The sequence below is a fragment of the Vipera ursinii genome, assembly GCF_947247035.1.
Source record: "Vipera ursinii genome assembly, chromosome: 1".
In the NCBI taxonomy this organism is placed as follows: Eukaryota; Metazoa; Chordata; class Lepidosauria; order Squamata; family Viperidae; genus Vipera; species Vipera ursinii.
The window spans coordinates 159,429,704-159,448,921 of record NC_139512.1 but is presented as its reverse complement, the minus strand read 5'-3'; the positions used below and the strand labels follow the sequence as shown (position 1 = coordinate 159,448,921).

The 19,218-nt window shown below is 44.1% G+C and overlaps 1 protein-coding gene across 1 annotated transcript in view; it reads left to right on the top strand.

Annotated features, from left to right (window-relative positions):
- CHN1 (chimerin 1) overlaps positions 1 to 8,882 on the top strand; it is an 80,198-nt gene extending 71,316 nt beyond the window's left edge. Inside the window, exons 8-11 of the mRNA XM_083348542.1 lie at positions 447 to 524; positions 1,896 to 2,033; positions 2,717 to 2,822; positions 7,882 to 8,882. Coding sequence (XP_083204668.1) covers positions 447 to 524; positions 1,896 to 2,033; positions 2,717 to 2,822; positions 7,882 to 8,053 — 494 coding nt within the window. The 3' untranslated portion in view covers positions 8,054 to 8,882. The remainder of the gene's footprint in view (positions 1 to 446; positions 525 to 1,895; positions 2,034 to 2,716; positions 2,823 to 7,881) is intronic.
- The last annotated feature ends 10,336 nt before the right edge of the window (positions 8,883 to 19,218 follow it).

Below are 19,218 nucleotides of genomic sequence, written 5' to 3'. Positions count from 1 at the left end.
TTTCAGAGACACACCAAATCTCTATTGTTAGTTTCATTTCATTTGTTAATTCATGCTTTTTAACATTCCCTATCTTATATTGCATCACAGTCTTTTATATGTCATGGATGTCACCAGATGGGCCAGAACCCATCTTGGCTTTAATTTCACATAATTTCTTGGGCTTAATGTTTATTACTTCTTATCTGTACTTTGTGTAAAGCTGTTTACCTTAAAAGGGAAAAGCATGATGAGAATGTACATATGCATGTATGGCATCTTTCTTATTCCGGAAACATTATTATAAATACGTTTGCACAGAATAATTGAAATCTGATTTCACATTAGGCTGAGTAAGAAAGCTACAGCTTTAAAAAAATGAACTTGGGTTTATGTACTGTTAACCATAAAGTGCATGTCTATCAGAAAACGATTGCTTAATCTAGTAATGATTTTAATTTTGAAAGGACTCAATTCTGAAGGACTCTACCGAGTATCAGGATTCAGCGACCTAATTGAAGATGTCAAAATGGCTTTTGATCGAGGTATGTTCTTTATTCAGTGCTTACCATAATAATTACCTCTATCATATTTGCTAGAATCCAGTGAATTAATATTGCATGACTAGTAGGAAGTTGATTTGCTTCTCTGAAAGCAGTCCTCTCGGCCGTGCCAAATATGAAGCATTTTTTAACCTGCATGAGCTTAGGATGCTGTGATATGATGTACTGGGTAGTTAGATCAGTGGTCCAGGAAAGAAATAATTAAAAACAAACTAGATATATTTGAACTATTGGGCATTTAAGTAGCTGCTTAGATCTCAGCCATTTCACAGCTCATTCTCCCAAAAAATAGTCTGGAGAATTATTTTTGGGTTCTAAGAATGGCTTTAAAAAGCTTTTAAAATGCAGTTTGTGATTACTTAGTACTACTGCTACTTCCACGTCAGAAGCACCAAAGTGCTTGTGTGGTGAAAGCATCTGCCAGTGATGACACCATTGCCCAGGGGATGTTCAGTATCCCCATAAGGTTGCCTACCAAAGTGGTACCCATTTATCTACTTGCAGTTACCTGCTTTTGAACTGCTGGGTCGGCAGGAGCTGGAGCATATGACAGGAGCTCACCCTATGCGCCGCAGCAACCAGATCTCGAACATGAGCCTGCCAATTGTCAGCCCAGCCTTCTAACTTCTTGAGCCACACTCCAATTACTTATTTATAGTCATCTGACCTACTGTAACACTTATGAATGGAGGTGACTAATTTTCTGTCATCTGTGCTAATTTGCTAATGAGGCTAAAATTGGGCTATTATTAATTTTAAAATGTTGAAGGCTCTCTTTGAATGTGATTTTTGTGCCACCTTTCCTAATCTGACATTATCAATACACATTGGGCTAGGCTTCTCAATATCTCTAATGGCTGGAGATTATGGATGCCATAATCTCTCGTTCTGCCAATTCCATTGTAGGGGTAACAAAACAAGAAGAAATCTATTGCTCTGTGCCTGACTTTCTATGTCATGGCACTTTTTATTTAAAAAAATAATCTTGCATTTGAAAGGCACAACTCTGCCCAAATCTCATTGAAATCAATTGCAATTCTCTGAGAATAGAAATTAAAGTCGCCAGCAGTAGTCTGCAGCTGAATCACAGAGCCCGGCTAATGTGGACACAGGCAATTTTCTCTGTGTTATATTTTTTTGCTTTGAAGATAACAATTCCACAGATAGCTTGAAAAGTGCTGTTTATAGAACAGTGTCTTTATTTCAAAATGTATTTTACCTCATTTCTGCTCTTATATTGTGTGTATAACAGTGTAGGTACTGTCTTAAATATCATTGCAAATCACAATTCCATTTGCTAATATTATGTACATTTTATATTTTGGGTCCCCCTCCCTCTTTATTTATGTACAGATGGGGAAAAAGCAGACATTTCCATGAATATGTATGAAGATATCAACATTATCACCGGGGCCCTTAAACTCTACTTCAGGGACTTGCCAATTCCATTAATCACATATGACGCCTACCCCAAATTCATAGAATCTGCAAGTAAGCCTTAAATTGTATCATTTCTCAAATGGGTACCATGAAATTTGTCTGAATTGTTTGTGTTATGTTTGTTTGAAACAAGAGATGTATGTAAATTGCAGAGCCAGATTTTCTCATCTTTAAAGGGCTAGCCATATTGCAACTTTTGAAGAACTCAGCATTTTTTTTAGTAATAGAAAAAAAACAATCTGATATAGCAAAGTCCATTACCAGTATACACAGTATTGGACAATTGATTATCAGAGATTTGGTGGCAGCATTCTTGAAGGCGGTGTGTTCAATTTATGAAGAACAGCTAGTCCTCCTGTCATTGGTTCTGCAGTTGATAGCTATATGCTTGTAGCTTTGGTGTTTTTAATATCTAGCCAGCCTAGATATTAGGTTTAGATAGCAACAGGATTAAACAAGGTTGTTCCTCGTGTATGTCAGCTTATTTAGGTAAATAATACCTCTAGCCATGCTTTTTTTCCTGTTCAAGGAGAGCAAAAGGTTATTCTCCACCTGACAGTAAGGATAATATAATCTTTATCTGCTTTTCCTTTCCTTGCACATAATATTATTATTATTATCCTTCACATGGATAATATTGAAGATGTGTTATATCAGAAAACACAGGCCTCCGAAGAGGCTCCTCTAATTTGTGCATCTTTTGGCTTAAGGTTTATCAGATGTTTCAATTTCAGAAACCACAGATCCTGATGAACAGCTGGAAATACTTCACGAAGCACTGAAGCTACTGCCACCTGCGCACTGTGAAACATTACGCTACCTTATGGCACATTTGAAGAGGTATTAAAAGAAAGGATTTGTCCATATCTGAAGCCCACCAAGCATTTTTTTGTTCCAAGTTCTTGGGCGAACCCAGGGGTAGGCAACCTCGGCTCTTTTATGACTCATGGACTTCAATTCCCAGAATTCCTGAGTCAGCATGGCTGACTCAGGAATTCTGGGAGTTGAAGTCCACGAGTCATAAAAGAGCCGAGGTTGCCTACCCCTGGGCTAATGATCACTACATACATGGCCTCTTGCTAATAACCTCTGGCTGAGCCAGGAGAGACATGATGCAACCTTCATCTTGATCTCTCAGCAATCCTAGATACCATTAACCATGGTATCCTTCTGAAACAACCTCTGGTTTTCAGAGTGCCTGAAATTTTGATGCTCTCACCTCTCTTATCTACCTATTGATGAAGTTGTTGGGCAAAGACATCTACTGACCATCAGGGCACCCATGATGCTCAGCTGTATATTTTGACCCCTGGTTGACCATGTTGTGCTATTGAAGTCATATTCCAGTTCCTGGAGCCTCTTCAGGGATGAATTTAATGAGGAAGAATAGGCTCAAAATCAAACCTGATAAGACCAAATAACTGTGGATACTTAGCTCTCTTAGTTCTAGTGGTTCTTAATGGGATTGCACTCCCCCATTCAATGTTATGTGCAATTTGGGGGTCCTCCTAGGCTCATAGCTTGTGCTTGATAAACCTATAGTAGCCTCACCAGGAAAGTCTTGGCACAAATTCACCTGGTGTGTCAATTATTGCCTTTTCTGGCCCAAACTCGCTTTGTATAGTTACTCATGCCTTGGTCACTTAGTCTGGTCTGTTGCAACATGGTCTACATGAAACTGTACTAGAAGACCAAAATTCACCTGTATTATCACATATCAATGTGGACAAATTGGGGAAGTTCAACACTGGAAGTGGCTGCTAGATTGACGGCACACTCCACCTATCTTTCCCCCCCCCCCGCCCCCGGCTTCTCTCTATTATCCACCCATCCATCTTTTTAGTTATCATATTGGTGTATTTATTCTCGTTGTGTTCCTTTGTCATTGTTTATTGTTCTATTATTTTATTTCTGTTTACACTCCTTTCATTTTCTTTCTTTTTACTCTATTGTGAGCCGCCCAGAGTAGCCCCACAGCAAGACGGGGCAAATAAATGTAACAAATAAATAAATATCAATAGATTAACACCTTCTGATAGTTCGTGCAGTGTGCAATGTCTCCAACAAGCCACCTAGCTTGTTTCATAGAATAATCTGTACTTGCAATTTTTCTGACAGTCTAGTTTTACCTCACCATCACTATCTGCTCTATTCTTAAGCTGGTGTGTTGGCCGAGCTCTCTAAACATATCTGTGGGAGCCTCTCCTTCATTGTTGGAAGTAACCGTGTCTTGGGTCTTCATCGCTGTAATTATTTAATTGGAGGCATCTGAATTTACAGTTGGAGGGACAGAATCCTGCTCATCTCTGACTCTGTCCCTTTAAAATATCAGCTTGAAAAGTCAGTTCAGGGTACAGTTGTCTAACTTCGGAACCATTTGTTCCCAAACTTACAGCTCCCATCTGTTGTTATAGGTGTCTGGCATGATTTAATTCCACATTAAACAGAGCCTCTGGGATGGGTTTTTAATGTTTTCTTTATAATTCATGAACTTTCCAATAATGGAAATTTAGTTATTTAATGACTAAATCCTTAATGGCATTTATCTTGAGCTGTAAATCAGTAATATCTGTTAGAGCTTTTGTTTAGTCTGCTCAAAAACTAATTTACACATATGAGGGTTTTTTTCTGAAATAGGCAATTAGCCACTATAAAGTAAATCATAGCCTCTCAAGACAGCAGTTTATATGTATGTTTGATGCCATTCAAACAGAAACAGGGAGGGGGCAGCTGTTCCTACTGTACCCATTAACTAGAGGCAGAAGGTGTGGGATCTGTGGAGGTCTGTCTTTCTGTCGTGGCTTTGGAAGTAGTTGGTGTTCTGTACCAGCCTACTACCGGCCCTGCAGAAAAGGCAGGGACAACCCCTTTACAAAAAGGCAAGAGGCTGGAACTAAGCCTGCCAAATTTATTGACACAAAACAGAGCAAACAGAGCAAAACCAAAACACGAACCATGAAACAGGAGCTATTCAAACGGTTGCCTTCAGCAAACCAGCCCTCCCACACATTCCCCTTTTTAAACAGTTCAAGGCGTGGCTTCTCTCTGCCTCCTTCCTAGGTGCCCCATTGCCTTCCTCTGTTTACTCCTGATTGAGTGCCTCCTGCGTCGGGCGTACTTGAACAGGGCCAGCTGTGGATCATCTTCATCCACGCTGTCAGGCTCACACAGCTGGGTCTGCGTCGTGACCAGATGAGAGGGGCCTGGCTGAGGGCTCTGTGAAGCCTCAGGGCTGTCCTCTGCAGGCTCTCCAACACCCCCCTCCTCCTCTTCTGAATCGTCCGACCCAACTGCCGAACCCACATGCTGACCCTGAATCACAACAGTTGGATTCCATTTTATTGCTTTATGTCATGAGTACAGACGAGGCAAGTGCAACCTTTTATAAAGGCACATGGTGTTATTCACTTCTAGACTTCTATCCTTCCTCTGTGGAATTCACAATGGCAAGTTAGTCTCAGAATAGCTTTTACTTATTTATACGTTGATTTTCCGAACATCAGTCTTTTCAAACTTGTTTACAAGTAACATCCAAATACATGTTTTAAAACACAATACACTAAACAATACCGTCCCATACAGAACGATCAAGATCTTTTTCAAAGTGTAGCAGGAAGTAATTTAATTTAATTTCTATACCGCCCTTCTCCCGAAGGACTCAGGGCGGTGAACAGGGCAATACATAATAAAAATCAGATACAAAAATTAAGAAACTATTTAAAAACCATTAAACATCATGCCCATAAAATCAATACATATTAAGTTAAAAACTAATTTTAAAAACCCAACCCCATCCCGTCAGACCAGGCCAGCTTGTTCGAAAAAAAATGTTTTAAGATCGCGCCGGAAGGAGCGAAGGTCGGGGGCCGTCTGGAGCTCAACCGGTAAGCTGTTCCAAAGGTCTGGCGCGCCCACAGAGAACGCTCTCCCCCTGGGGGTCACCAATCGGCATTCTTTGATCGGCGGCACCCTGAGGAGGCCCTCTCTGTGGGAGCGCACTTCGCTCTGTGGAGAGAAGTATGCTCCGAGCGGAACAAGAGCAAAAGTTGGGAGATTTCTCTCCTTGACCCCCCTCCCTCTTCTCCCTGCCTTGTTCATGGCTTTGAAGCATCTAGTTCAGAGGCCCCAAACCTTTTGGGCACCAGGGACCAGTTCTGTGGAGAAAGATTTTCCCAAGGACCAGAGGAAGCATAGTTTCGTGTGCTGCCTGCATACAGCGGATGGGGCTTCACTCGTTTGCATGGTCCAGTTGCTGGTATGCCACGGCCAGTGCTTTTTTTGTAAAAGAAAAAGGTGCCGGAACTCACACATGTCATATAACCCGCCTTGCCTACCCTACAAGGTTCCATCCAAAAAAGGTGCCGGAACTCCGTTCTGAGCGTTCTATGAGAAAAAAAGCCCTGGCCACGGCCCAGTGCCAGTCCACAGACTGGGGGGTTGGGAACCCTGATCTAGTTGACCATATAAAAATAGGGTGTCAATCTAGTCCCCATTGTGGTATCAGGGTGCAATGGACTGACCATTACCTTCCTTGGTGATTGTCAAGCTCGTGGCCTAATTTTATTTTGTAATTTTCATGAGTAGGAAGCTACCATGCTGCAAAGCATAGCGCCAGTCATAAGAATAAAATATTTCTCGTAACATCTTGAATATTAGACCCCAAAACATTGTTAGCAACTAAAATATTGAGTACTGAAGGCCAGCAGCTTGTTTGCCTGCTGGTATATGGGTGCACCATATCTGCCATTTTGTGAGAACGCCTGTACCGTGGCAAAACTGCACCAAAAAGTGAAAGAACCTTGCACTAGGTAGATGGATTAAATAAGTAAAGGAACAGTAATGTTGGATAAAAGGCCACCTAGCTCAGTCTCCTCTTTCTGCCAATAGCCAGCCAGAGAGCAATAGCAATTTTCTACTATTTTTACCAACATCTGATCTTCAGAGTTACTTTGCTTCCAATCACGGATAATGTCAGCATTGTAAGCCTCACCTGGCACGAATTTGCCCAATCCATAATATAAGTAGATGCCGCATGAAATATTTCCTTGTATCCTGAAATGTCTCATTATTCACCTTTCTTCAATGATCCTGAATTCTAGTGTTATTATATGAGAGAAAAAGGAAACACCTCCTTTATTAAGACATTAAGTTTGATTTAAGAGACACTGATTAATACAAGAAGGGCTTGTCCAAAGTATACCTATTCCTATTGACTACAAATGATGGGCAGCTGATGAAATGCCCTGCTATGTTGGCAGTTGTCTGTGATGTGCAAGGAATAGAGGGAGAGGGAGAAAGAGAGAGATGGACTAAAGTGTTTTATTTTTAAAGGGTTGACACGGACAAGTGTTGGATTTGAGTTAAGTGACTCTGCTTTAAAGAACACAGCTCTTTGCGGCAATGTCTTGGCCTAGCTAGCCATGTTCCACTCTGACAATTGTGACATTCCAGTCTGCCTACATAGGAAGATCAGACTCATTGTTGCTGGGTGCTTTCACATGGGAGAGAGTAAGAACTGCAGATCTATGCAGACAAGAGTGTATGCCCTATCAGAAAGAGAGAGAGGGAGAGAGAGAGAGAGAATGAATCACCCTTTATTAGCTCCAATATCTTACTCACAAGTCATCTAATATTTTCTTTTGTTCCTCCCTTCAATCTGCCTTATGGCTGTTGCTTTACCCATCATTCTTTATCAGCCTTATTGGAGCATTTCCATAACTGTTCGCTAGGGAACACTGAGAATTTTAGTTTTGAACAAAGGTTGTGGTTATGACCATTCAAGCTATCTTTAATTTGTATTTAACGTGACCTTTTTCATTTCTGGGTCGACGAGATCACAATTACAGCTCATCCAGGCTTTTGATAGCTCGCATTTTAATCGCCTTCTTTCTCGTTCCAGGGTAACTCTCCATGAAAAAAAGAACCTCATGAATGCAGAAAATCTTGGCATTGTTTTCGGACCAACCCTTATGCGAGCGCCCGGGCTAGATGCAATGGCTGCCCTAAACGATATTCGTTACCAGAGACTGGTGGTGGAGATGCTTATAAAAAATGAAGATATTTTATTTTGAACTTGGGAGTACATGTGCAAGCGTTTCTAGTGGATGGCGAGAAAAATCGGAGGACTGTGAATAATTGAGCCAGCTCCTGCAGCTGAATTTTTATTGTGAGGTTGTGCTGTATGAAAGGTGTTTTATTTTGTTGCTTTTGCCCATACAGAAAATATTGGGGAGAGGTGATCATATGCTCTACTTCCAAGGATTTATAGCTGTGGGCTGTTTTATCTTAGTCCAGAAATTCTGTTAACTTGATCTGCTTCTTGCTCACCTCTTTTGTGAGGCTTCTCCTACTAAGGGCACAGGAGAAGGAGTCAGCATCTGCATTCTGAAATAGTCTGTGACGGTGATTTAGCATGTTTCTCAGTGTCAGTCTGTGGTGGTTTCCTGCTCTGTTTTGTACTGGTTTCTGATCTTTCAGAGGGGGAGGGGGGAACAAACTCCAGAGATCCAGAATCTCTAAATGTTTATTGACATTTCCTATCGTTCTTTTCCTACTTGAAGGATAATTTTTGTTGGATTTCATAACATTTATTTAACTGCTGGAATACATGTTCATGTGCCAGAAACATATTCTGATGGCTATTTTTTTTAAAAAAAGCCTTTTAGTGTATTTCCAGTTAGAGATGGCAACACTGAATGAATGAAAATGGCGTTGTGGTTTTCAGTTGTCTTTTTGTATTTCTGCTGGGCATGCATATTAATTTATTAAAGTTTTGCTTTAGAATATTACCAAGCTTTATTTATTTATTTATTTATTAGGGTATTTTTTATCCCACCTTTATTATTTTTTTATAAATAACTCAGAATGGCGAACATACATAATGCTGCTCCCTCCTCTGGTTTTCCCATAACAACAACACTGAGGGGTTAGGGTCTCCACAATTTTGACCAATTTTCCAGGAGTGCCAACTCGTTTTCTATGTTATAAACATCAACTCTGTTACATACTTTTCTGTCATCAGCAAAACCACAAACCTTATCAAGTAATCCTTCCGCTAGATCCGTGAATTGTGGTGGCACGGTGGTTAGAATGCAGTATTGCAGGCTAATTCAGCTCACTGCCAGGAGTTCAATCCTCACCAGCTCCAGGTTAACTCAGCCTTCCACCCTTCCGAGGTCAGTAAAATGAGGACCCAGATTGTTGGGGGCAAAAGGCTGACTCTGTAAAACCCTTAGAGAGGGCTGTAAAGCACTGTGAAGCGGTATATAAGTCTAAGTGTTATATCACTTAACAAACACATTGAACAGAACAGGATCTAGGACTGATCCTTGTGGTACACCGTGTGTGATTGATCTCTGTTCTGACAGAGCCCCATTAACAATTGCACACTGGGATGAATCCCTGAGCCAGCCTCCTATCCATTGAAACACCAAGTGGTTGAGCCTTAGCCTGTACAACGTTTTTATGAGCACAGTACATGGCACTGTATCGAATGCTTTGCTAAAATTCAGATCAGCTATGTCTACAGTAACCTCTTCATCCAAAACATTTGTGACACAGTTTAAAAAGTCAATCAGATTAGTATGACGTGATCTGCACTCGGTAAAGCCATGCTACTTTGGGTCCATCAAGTTGCATGCTTTTAAATGTTCATTAATCCTTTTTTTTTCAGGAGTAATTCCATTAACGTCACTACTACAGATGTTAAGCTCACTGGCCCATAGTTTCCAGCTTCCAGAAATACTGTAAATAATGTAAATTTAAGGGACTCATTCAGATTACTTCAGATATAGTGGACTTGGTCCAGGCGGCAGCTGGATGCAGATTTTGTATATAGGTAAACCCCAACTTATGACCTTGGTTTAATGACTGCTTGAAGTTACAACAGTGCTGAAAAAAGTGACTTACGACTTAAATGTTTAAATTGTTTAAAAAAATGAATAAGTCCAAAACATTATACTTTTTCATTTATGAACCAAACAAAACAAAACTATATAATCGTATGTGGCAAAGGGGTTTTTGTATGTATGTAGAAATACTGAAAATTCAAAATGATGTATTTATAGTCTTTTAAGTACCTCTGTAGGTGGGCTTAAAGAGGCAGGATTTCATGAATTCAGCTCCAGTTTAGTTATGGTTTATCCTGTCTTTATTTTTTGTTAAGGCAGCATACATGCCAAATCTCCCTCCTCCTATTTTCTCCACAACAACAACCCTGCGAGGTGGGTTGGGCTGAGAGAGAGAGAGTGACTAGCCCCAAGTCACCAAGCCGGCTTTTATTTCCAAAGGAGAACTACTGTGGAATGTATCATCTCCTGGTTTCTAGAGCAGCAGCTGTGTCACCTCACTGAACTGGCTCTTCAGCTGAGTAACACTTGAGCCATGTGCAACTGATGTACTGCATAGTTCTATGAAATAATTAACTAGCTATAATAGCAGAACTATTTAATTAAAGTTTATCCTTCACCCACATTTTTAAATCATTTTGTCTGACTCTGCTCCCTTTTGTAACTCACCTGTTCCAAGGCTGGAATGACCAAAGTTACATGCCTAGAGGCAGATTTAACACTGGTCAAAATACCAGAGGATAGGTTATAGATTACTGAGGATTAACCTAGGCCAAGGGTAGGCAACCTCGGCTCTTTTATGACTTATGGACTTCAACTCCCAGAATTCCTGAGCATAGCTGGCTCAGGAATTCTGGGAGTTGAAGTCCATGAGTCATAAAGGAGCCGAGGTTGCCTACCCCTGACCTAGGCAAAGCAATCAACAGAAACCCCTCCAAAGGCCATTAAACCTTCCAGTTCCGAGGCTCTGAAGTAAACCCAAGTCTTTAATACTTTGGGAAAAGCCCGTTCTAATCTCAGAAAAGATGTCATTGTAGGCCCTGCAACAGAAAAAGCACATTTCCAAAGTTCCTTCGGATGATATTCTTTAATTGAGAGGATTCAGAGTGTGCCCCTTTAGTTAGACTAGTGAGACAGGTAGAAAAAACTGCAAAGAGGCAGTTTGATTATGAAAAAAAGGATACTAAGCTTTACAAATGATTACAAAGGTTTGATTCCTTTTAAATTGCTAAGCTAGCTTTTGTAGAATGGTAAAAAGACTCTGAATTTCTTTTTTAAAAAAATCTGGGTATAGCTTTTACGTCAGAAAAAAAAAGTCCACCAATGAAGCTAGCAATTTGTGGTTTAAAGTCTTTTGTGTTTTGTGGCAATGGCAAAGAAATTGCAACTTACAAAAGTTAAACTTAGCTGGAAAACTTGTGTAATAGAAGGGAATCTAAACAAGTGAGAGATCAAACAGATTCCTAACCGACCTCGCCAACATGCTGTACCCAGGATGGATGTTTCGGACTATTCCCCCCTGGTATAGGCTCTCCAACTGTCGTGAGAGGGCGTTGGTTGGCCTGTCCTGGGGTGGCACCCAGCTGAGTGGCAGTGGCTGGGTGGAGGCTCGGGACATCTATTTGTTCTCTGTTTGGTTCCTCCTTAAATCAACTGACTATGGACTGCCTATATCTGGACTGCTTTTATGCCTTGTTTTAGGTACTCCTCTACGGACTTGCTCGCCCTCAGGGGTGCTCCCCCTTCCTGGAGGCGGCCCGCCTTTCCAGCCGAGTATAATCTCGAGGAAGGTCCCATTTATTGGGATCCTGAGAGATGGCCGGGCACGGTTATGGGCCTCCGACGTAAACCTAATAGGAGGTCCTTGATTTGTTTTTTGTCAAAAATTTTTTGGGGGTTAGGGAGGAGGGAGGGTTCTTTTCTTGGTTGTTTGGACGAGGGGGGCAGTCCAACTACCTTTGTTCAGGCTAGTGCTGAGGCTGATCGCGGAGGGGAGGAGCGGGGGTCGGCTGCTTCTGGGGCTCCAGGGCCAGTCGTGGGATTACCTATTCCCACGACGATAGGGAATGGCAGCAGGTGTAGGAACAGAGGGCCGTATCGGTCTCAGGGAAGGCCTCTCCGCTGCTTACAAGCGGTGAGGCACTCCGACCCTCTGGTTCCGCCCCGAGGTCCTGGGAGTGAGGATGTGCAGCCTCCTGAGCTCCGGCTGGTGTATTTGAATGCCAGGTCGGTCGTTAACAAGGCCCCTCTCGTCCGAGACTTGGTCGAGGGGGAGCAGGCTGACCTGGCTTGCATCACGGAAACCTGGTTGGGCCCAGAGGGCGGTGTTCCTCTGGTTGATCTTTGCCCACCAGGTTTCCGGGTGCTGCACCGGCCTCGGGCTCAGGGTAGGGGTGGGGGAGTGGCTGTTGTTATGAGGGAGACCTTGTGTCCGCGGGAGGCCACCGTTCCCCAGATAGTCGGGTGTGAGTCTCTCTTTTTGAGATGCGGCCCTGGTGCGCAGTTGGGCTTGCTGCTGGTGTACCTTTCGCCTAGTCACGTAGCAGCAGCCCTGCCTGAGCTGCTCGATGCCCTCTCTGGGCTGGTGGTTGAGTTCCCGAAACTTATAGTTTTGGGGGACTTCAACCTACCATCTCTGGGAGGATCATCTGAGTTGGCTCGGGAGTTCATGGCTTCCATGACGGCCATGGACCTGACGCAAGTAATTTCGGGACCGACTCATGAGGGAGGCCACACCCTTGACCTTGTTTTCTTGTCTGGACGGTGGTTAGATGATCTTGGTGGGGGCTCTCCAATTATCATGCCCCTGTCATGGACCGATCATCATCTCCTGCGGCTGGTCTTCCGTTTTGCCACCCCCCGCCGTGGGTGTTTGGAACCACTCAAATGGTACCGCCCCAGACACTTAATGGATCCCCAGAGGTTCCAGGCGGCGCTGGGGTCCCCACCTGCCTCCCTTGCTCACAGCTCGGCCGAGGCCTTAGTGGAAGCCTGGGAAAGGACGGCCACTGAGGCCCTTGACCGAGTTGTACCCCTGCGGCCCCTGACCCGGTGCAGATCCCGTCGAGCTCCATGGTTCTCTGCGGAGCTCCGGGAGATGAAGCGTCGGAGACGGGGCCTAGAGAGCGGTTGGAGGTCCAGCCGATCCGAACCCGACCGATTGCGACTAAGAGCCTATATTAGGTCTTATCTCGCTGCAATTAGGGAGGCGAGGTCCAACCACTTCGCCACCCTTATTGCGTCCGCAGATAATCGCCCGGCTGCCCTGTTTAGGGTGACTCGCTCCCTCCTAAATCAGGAGGTGAGGGAGGATCCCTTGCAGGGACGTGCCGAGGAGTTTAATCAACATCTGTCGGACAAAATCGCTCGGATTCGGACCGGTCTGGACTCTGACTGGGCAGAGTCTGACGATCAGGACACGGGTGGTCTTGTCGATATCACCTGGGAGGAGTTTGATTCTGTGACTCCGGAGGAAGTGGACAGGATCATGGGGAGGCTGAGCACCACCACATGTTTACTGGACCCGTGCCCTTCCTGGCTGGTTTATGCAGCCCGGGAGAGGACACGCAGCTGGTTCCAGGCAGTTATATCGGCTTCTTTGAGTGAGGGTATCTTCCCCGCCGTCTTGAAGGAGGCGGTGGTGAGGCCTCTCCTCAAGAAGCCTGCCCTGGACCCGGCTGTATTGAACAACTTTCGTCCTGTCTCCAACCTTCGCTTTCTTGCGAAGGTTGTTGAGAGTGTGGTGGCGCATCAGCTCCCTCTGGTCCTGGATGAAGCGGATTATCTAGATCCGTACCAATCGGGTTTCAGGCCCGGGCACAGCACGGAGACGGCATTGGTCGCGCTGGTGAATGATCTCTGGAGGGCTCGGGACAGGGGGCATTCCTCTGTCCTAGTCCTATTAGACCTCTCGGCGGCTTTCGATACCATCGACCATGGTATCTTGCTGCGGCGTCTCAGGGGATTGGGAGTGGGAGGCACAGTTTTACAGTGGTTCTCCTCCTATCTCTTGGGACGTTCGCAGTCGGTGTTGGCAGGGGGGCAGAGGTCGACCGCGAGGTCTCTCATTTGTGGAGTTCCTCAGGGGTCGGTCCTCTCGCCTCTCCTGTTCAACATCTACATGAAGCCGCTGGGTGAGATCATTCGTGGCTTTGGAGTTGGGTATCATCAGTATGCTGATGATACCCAACTTTTCTTTTCGACCCCAAACCACCCCAGTGATGCCCTCAACGTGATGTCCCGTTGCCTGGAGGCGGTTCGGGTCTGGATGGGGAGGAACAGACTCCAGCTCAACCCCGACAAGACTGAGTGGCTTTGCATACCTTCATCCCGGGTTTATTCGGACATTCCACCTCTGGCTATGGGGGGTGAACTATTACCCCCCGTAGATAGGGCTCGCAACTTGGGGGTCCTCCTAGATTCACGGCTCACCTTGGAAGACCATATAGGAGCTGTGACTAGGGGGGCCTTCGCACAGGTTCGCCTGGTGCGTCAGTTGCGGCCCTATCTTAGCCGGGATGATCTATGCACGGTCACTCATGCGCTCGTGTCCTCTCGTCTGGACTACTGCAACGCTCTCTACATGGGGCTGCCCTTGAGGACCACCCGGAAGCTCCAACTGGTACAGAATGCAGCCGCGAGAGTGGTGTTGGGAGTCTCCCGATACTCCCACGTTACACCTCTGCTCCGTGAGCTGCATTGGTTGCCAGTTGTCTTCCGGGTGAGATTCAAGGTACTGGTAACGGTGTTCAAAGCACTCCATGGCATGGGGCCGGAGTACCTCAGGGAACATCTGCTGCCGGCATCAAGCTCCCTGCGCCCTGTGCGTTCCCACAGAGAGGGCCTCCTCAGGGTGCCACCGATCAGAGAATGTCGATTGGTGGCCCCCAGGGGGAGATCCTTCTCTGTGGGCGCTCCGGAGCTGTGGAATCAGCTACCGGTAGAGCTCCGGATGGCGCCCGATCTTCGCTCCTTTCGTCGCGATCTTAAGACATTTCTGTTTGTACAAGCTGGCCTAGCCTGATGGGGATTGCTGGGGTTGTTTTATCTTTGGTCTTTTAATTTTTCTTGGGGTTTTTAGCACTGTATTTCCATTGTTTTAACTAGGGCAATTGTTTAATCTTTTTTAATGTTTGTATTTGCTATTTTATTCTGCCCTGTGAACCGCCCTGAGTCCTCAGGGAGAAGGGCGGTATATAAATTAAATTAAATTAAATTAAACAACTTTGTCATCCAAAAGGCGGAGGAGGGAACTAGACGTAAAGCCATACTAGACTTAATTCTAACTAATAGAGAAGAAGTGATCGAGGGAGTTGAAGTTGCCGGAACCTTGGGTGAAAGTGACCATGTCATACTAGAATTTAACATAATGCAAACACTAGCAAGAGAAAATAATCCAACCGGTGTCTGGAACTTCAAAAGAGCTGCCTTTGACAAACTCAGAGAGAACCTAGGAAAGATCCCATGGATGAAAATCCTAAAGGGGAAAACAACCCAAGAAGCATGGGAAACTCTGAAAAATGCGATCATAAAAGCCCATACCAGCACAATACCACTGAAAAAGAAAAACAAGACATTCAAGAAGAAATCAGCATGGCTGCACAAAGATTTCTCTGACAAACTGAAAGACAAAATGGACAAATACAAAAACTGGAAAGAGGGGCACATAACTAAGAGCGATTATCAGCAGACAGCCAGAACATGCAAATATGAAAAGGCTCAGAACGAACAAAGACTTACAACAGAAATCCTGGATAATAAGAAAAGTTTTTTCAAGCATATTAATAACAAGAAAAAAGTCAAGGAAACTGTAGGTGCACTAAAGAGAGAAGATGGCAAGGAAATAACAGGCAACAGGGAGAAAGCAGAGCTGCTTAACTCATACTTTGCATCAGTCTTCACACAAAAAGAAACTGTAGCCCAACATACCAAAAAAACCACTGCAAAAGGCAAATTAGAAACAAAAATGGTAAGAGAACACCTATCCAACCTTGACGAATATAAATCACCAGGGCCCAAAAGATTACATCCCAGAGTTCTGAAGGAGCTGGCAGATGTTATCTCAGAACTATTGCACCACATCTTTCAAAAATCCTGGAGCACAGGGGAAGTACCTGAGGATTGGAAAAGAGCTTTTCTGGTTCCCATCTTCAAGAAAGTGGTGGTGGGGAAACAGACCCAGGAAACTACAGACCAATCAATTTAACATCAATACCTGGGAAGATCTTAGAAAAGATAATCAAAAAACAGATCTGCAAACAACTAGAAGCAAACAAGGTCATAACTAGTAGCCAGCATGGGTTTGTTAAAAACAGATCATACCAAACCAATCTTATTTCATTCTTTGACAAAGTGACTAAACTAATAGACCAGCAAAATACTGTGGACGTAGTATACTTAGGCTTCAGTAAGGCATTTGATAAAGTAGACCACAACCTACTCCTTAGTAAGCTAGAAAAAGCTGGAATAGACAACATCACCACCAGATGCATCTGTAGCTGGCTAGCAAACCGTACTCAAAGAGTACGGCACTACATCCACATGGAAAGAAGTAAGCAGTGGGGTACCACAAGGTTCCGTCTTAGGTCCAGTACTCTTCAATATATTGATCAATGACTTAGATGAGAGAATTGAAGGGGAACTCATCAGATCTGCAGATGACACCAAACTGGCAGGAGTAGCCAACACCCCAGAAGACAAACTCAGAATCCAAAAAGATCTTGACAAACTTGAACAATGGGCCCTGTCCAGTAAAATGAGTTTCAATGTGGAGAAAAGCAAAGTTTTACATTTAGGCAGGAAAAATCAAAGATACAAGTACAGATTGGGCAAGACCTGGCTTAAAAACAGGTCTTCAAGGGGCCTTGGAGTCATAGTGGACGATCACTTAACCAAGAGCCAGCAATGTGCAGCAGCAGCCAAAAAAGCCAATACAATCCTGGGTTGTACAAACAGAGGTGTAGAATCAAGATAATGCAAAGTATTAGTACCGCTTTATAAAACCCTAGTAAGACCACACCTGGAATACTGCAGCCAATTCTGGTCACCATATCACAAAAAAGATGTTGAAAGTTTGGAGAAAATTCAGAGAAGAGCAACCAAGATGATTAAAGGCCTGGAGACTAAAACATACAAAGAATGGCTGCAGGACTTGGGTTTGGCTAAAGAAAAGAAGAAACAGAGGCAACATAATAGAAGTATTCCAGTATTTGAGAGGCTGCCACAAAGAAGAGGGTGTCAAACTATTCTCCAAAGCACCAGAGGGCAAGACAAGAAACAATGGTTGGAAACTGATGAAGGAGAGAAGCAACCTAGAAGTAAGGAGAAAGTTCCTAACAGTGAGGACAATTAACCAGTGGAACAGCTTGCCTCCAGAAATCGTGGGCGCTCCATCACATTTTTAAGAAGAAACTGGACTTGTCTGAGATGGTATAGGTTCTCCTGCTTGAGAGGAAGCTGGATTAGAAGATCTCCAAGATTCCTTCCAGTTCTATTCTATTCTATTCTATTCTATTCTATTCTATTCTATTCTATTCTAGTCTAGTCTAGTCTAGTCTAGTCTAGTCTAGTCTAGTCTAGTCTAGTCAAGTTTAGTCTAGTCTAGTCTAGTCTAGTCTAGTCTAGTCTATAAACTTTCTTGTCCTAAATCTTTCAGGCCTTATTACTGAGCATCAATTTTCCACTGATGCTCAGGGTCTTAGATTGCTCTTGGCAATGGCTTTGCATCACCCCCTAACCTACGTCCATCATACCTACCTTTGGGGGGTTACTAGGTTGAGGAAGGATACTGTAGCAGAGACAGTTGACCTTTTGATCCATGGGATTCCAAGTCCTAAGAGTCTCCCAGAAGAAATGTACTGCATCTTTTTTCCTATTATTGCTAAAAGACAAAAATGAACTTTGTATAAAGCATCTCTCATAAGGAAGCACCAATTATTATTAATTTTAATTCAATAGCCGATACCAAGACCTCAGGCAGGCCATGTGTGGCAAAAAGCCTCCTGAATACTTGGATTGTTTTGGCTGTGGTCATATTGGGAACTGGCACTACCTCCAACCATTTGGAATGGCTAACTACCACTACTAAGAAAAGCTGTTCTTGGAAAGGACCAGCGTAATCTATGTGAACCCTGGACCAGGGTGTGTGAGTCGCCTCCCATTTGTGGACTGGTGCTTGGGGCATTTCCAGCCTGGACCTTTGACAGGCGTAGCAGCCATGCACCTGTTCCTCTATCGCCTTGTCTAACCCTGGCCACCACAGGTAACTCCTAGCTAATGCCTTCATTCGAACTATGCCTGGGTGCCCCTCGTGTAGAGATTTTAGGACTCTATCTCTCAGTGTCTCTGGGATAATGACCCTACTACCCCACAACAGGCATCCCTTATGAGCAGACAATTCATGTCTCCTTATGAAGTAAGCCTGGAATTGCTGGCCTGGGCTCTTATCCTGCCACCCTGTAAATACCCAAGACTGGACTCTGCTCAGGATTCTATCTGACGCTGTCTCAGTCACTTATACGCAGATAAGAATATGGACCACCTAAGCATCCTTGGGGAGAGAATTTGAGGGGTTTGTTTGTCCGTGGTGAACAATCCTAATAAGGGCTTATGGTCGGTGAAAATTGTGAATTCCCTCCCATAGAGATAGTCATGGAATTTTTTGACCCCCTGCCACTATTGCCAGGGCTTCCTTGTCTATCTGGGCGTAATTCCTTTCTGCCCCTGACAATGTTCTGGAGTAGTATGCGATGGGCACCCGTTCCCTTCTAGATGGCTCAGTACTGCGCCCACTCCATAAGGTGAAGCATCGCAAGCAATGCAAATGGGCTTATGTTCAATGAAGTGGGTGACCGTGGACTTATTGGACAGTAGGCTTTTTAGGGTTTGAAAACTTTTTTCGTGGGCACTGGTCCAGCTCCATGCAGCCTTCTTATCTAGGAGCCTGTGCAAAGGCTCAGCTATTTCTGCTTTGTGGGGAAGGAAAGAATGGTAAAAATTAAGCAGCCCCAGGAAGGCTTGCAATTCAGCCTTGTTCTTGGGAGTGGGGGCCATATTGATTGCCCTTACCTTGGATTCTGCAGGGTGAATTCCACTGGCATCTATTTTAAACCCCAAGAATTCTGTGGCTGCAACCCCAATGCTGCATTTGTCTCTTTTTAGTTTGAGACCTGCAGAGCGAAACCTACCTAAAACTGCCCTCAGTCTGTCTGCCAGCACCTCTTTTGTGTCCCTGCAATGAGGACATCATCGAAATAAGGGCATACCCCTTGAATGCCCTTAAGAGTCCGTTCCATTACCTCCTGGAAAATTCCTGGAGCCACACTGACACCAAATTGCAGGTGGTTAACTCTGAAGGCTCCCTTGTGTGTTACTATAGTTTGAGCATCTGC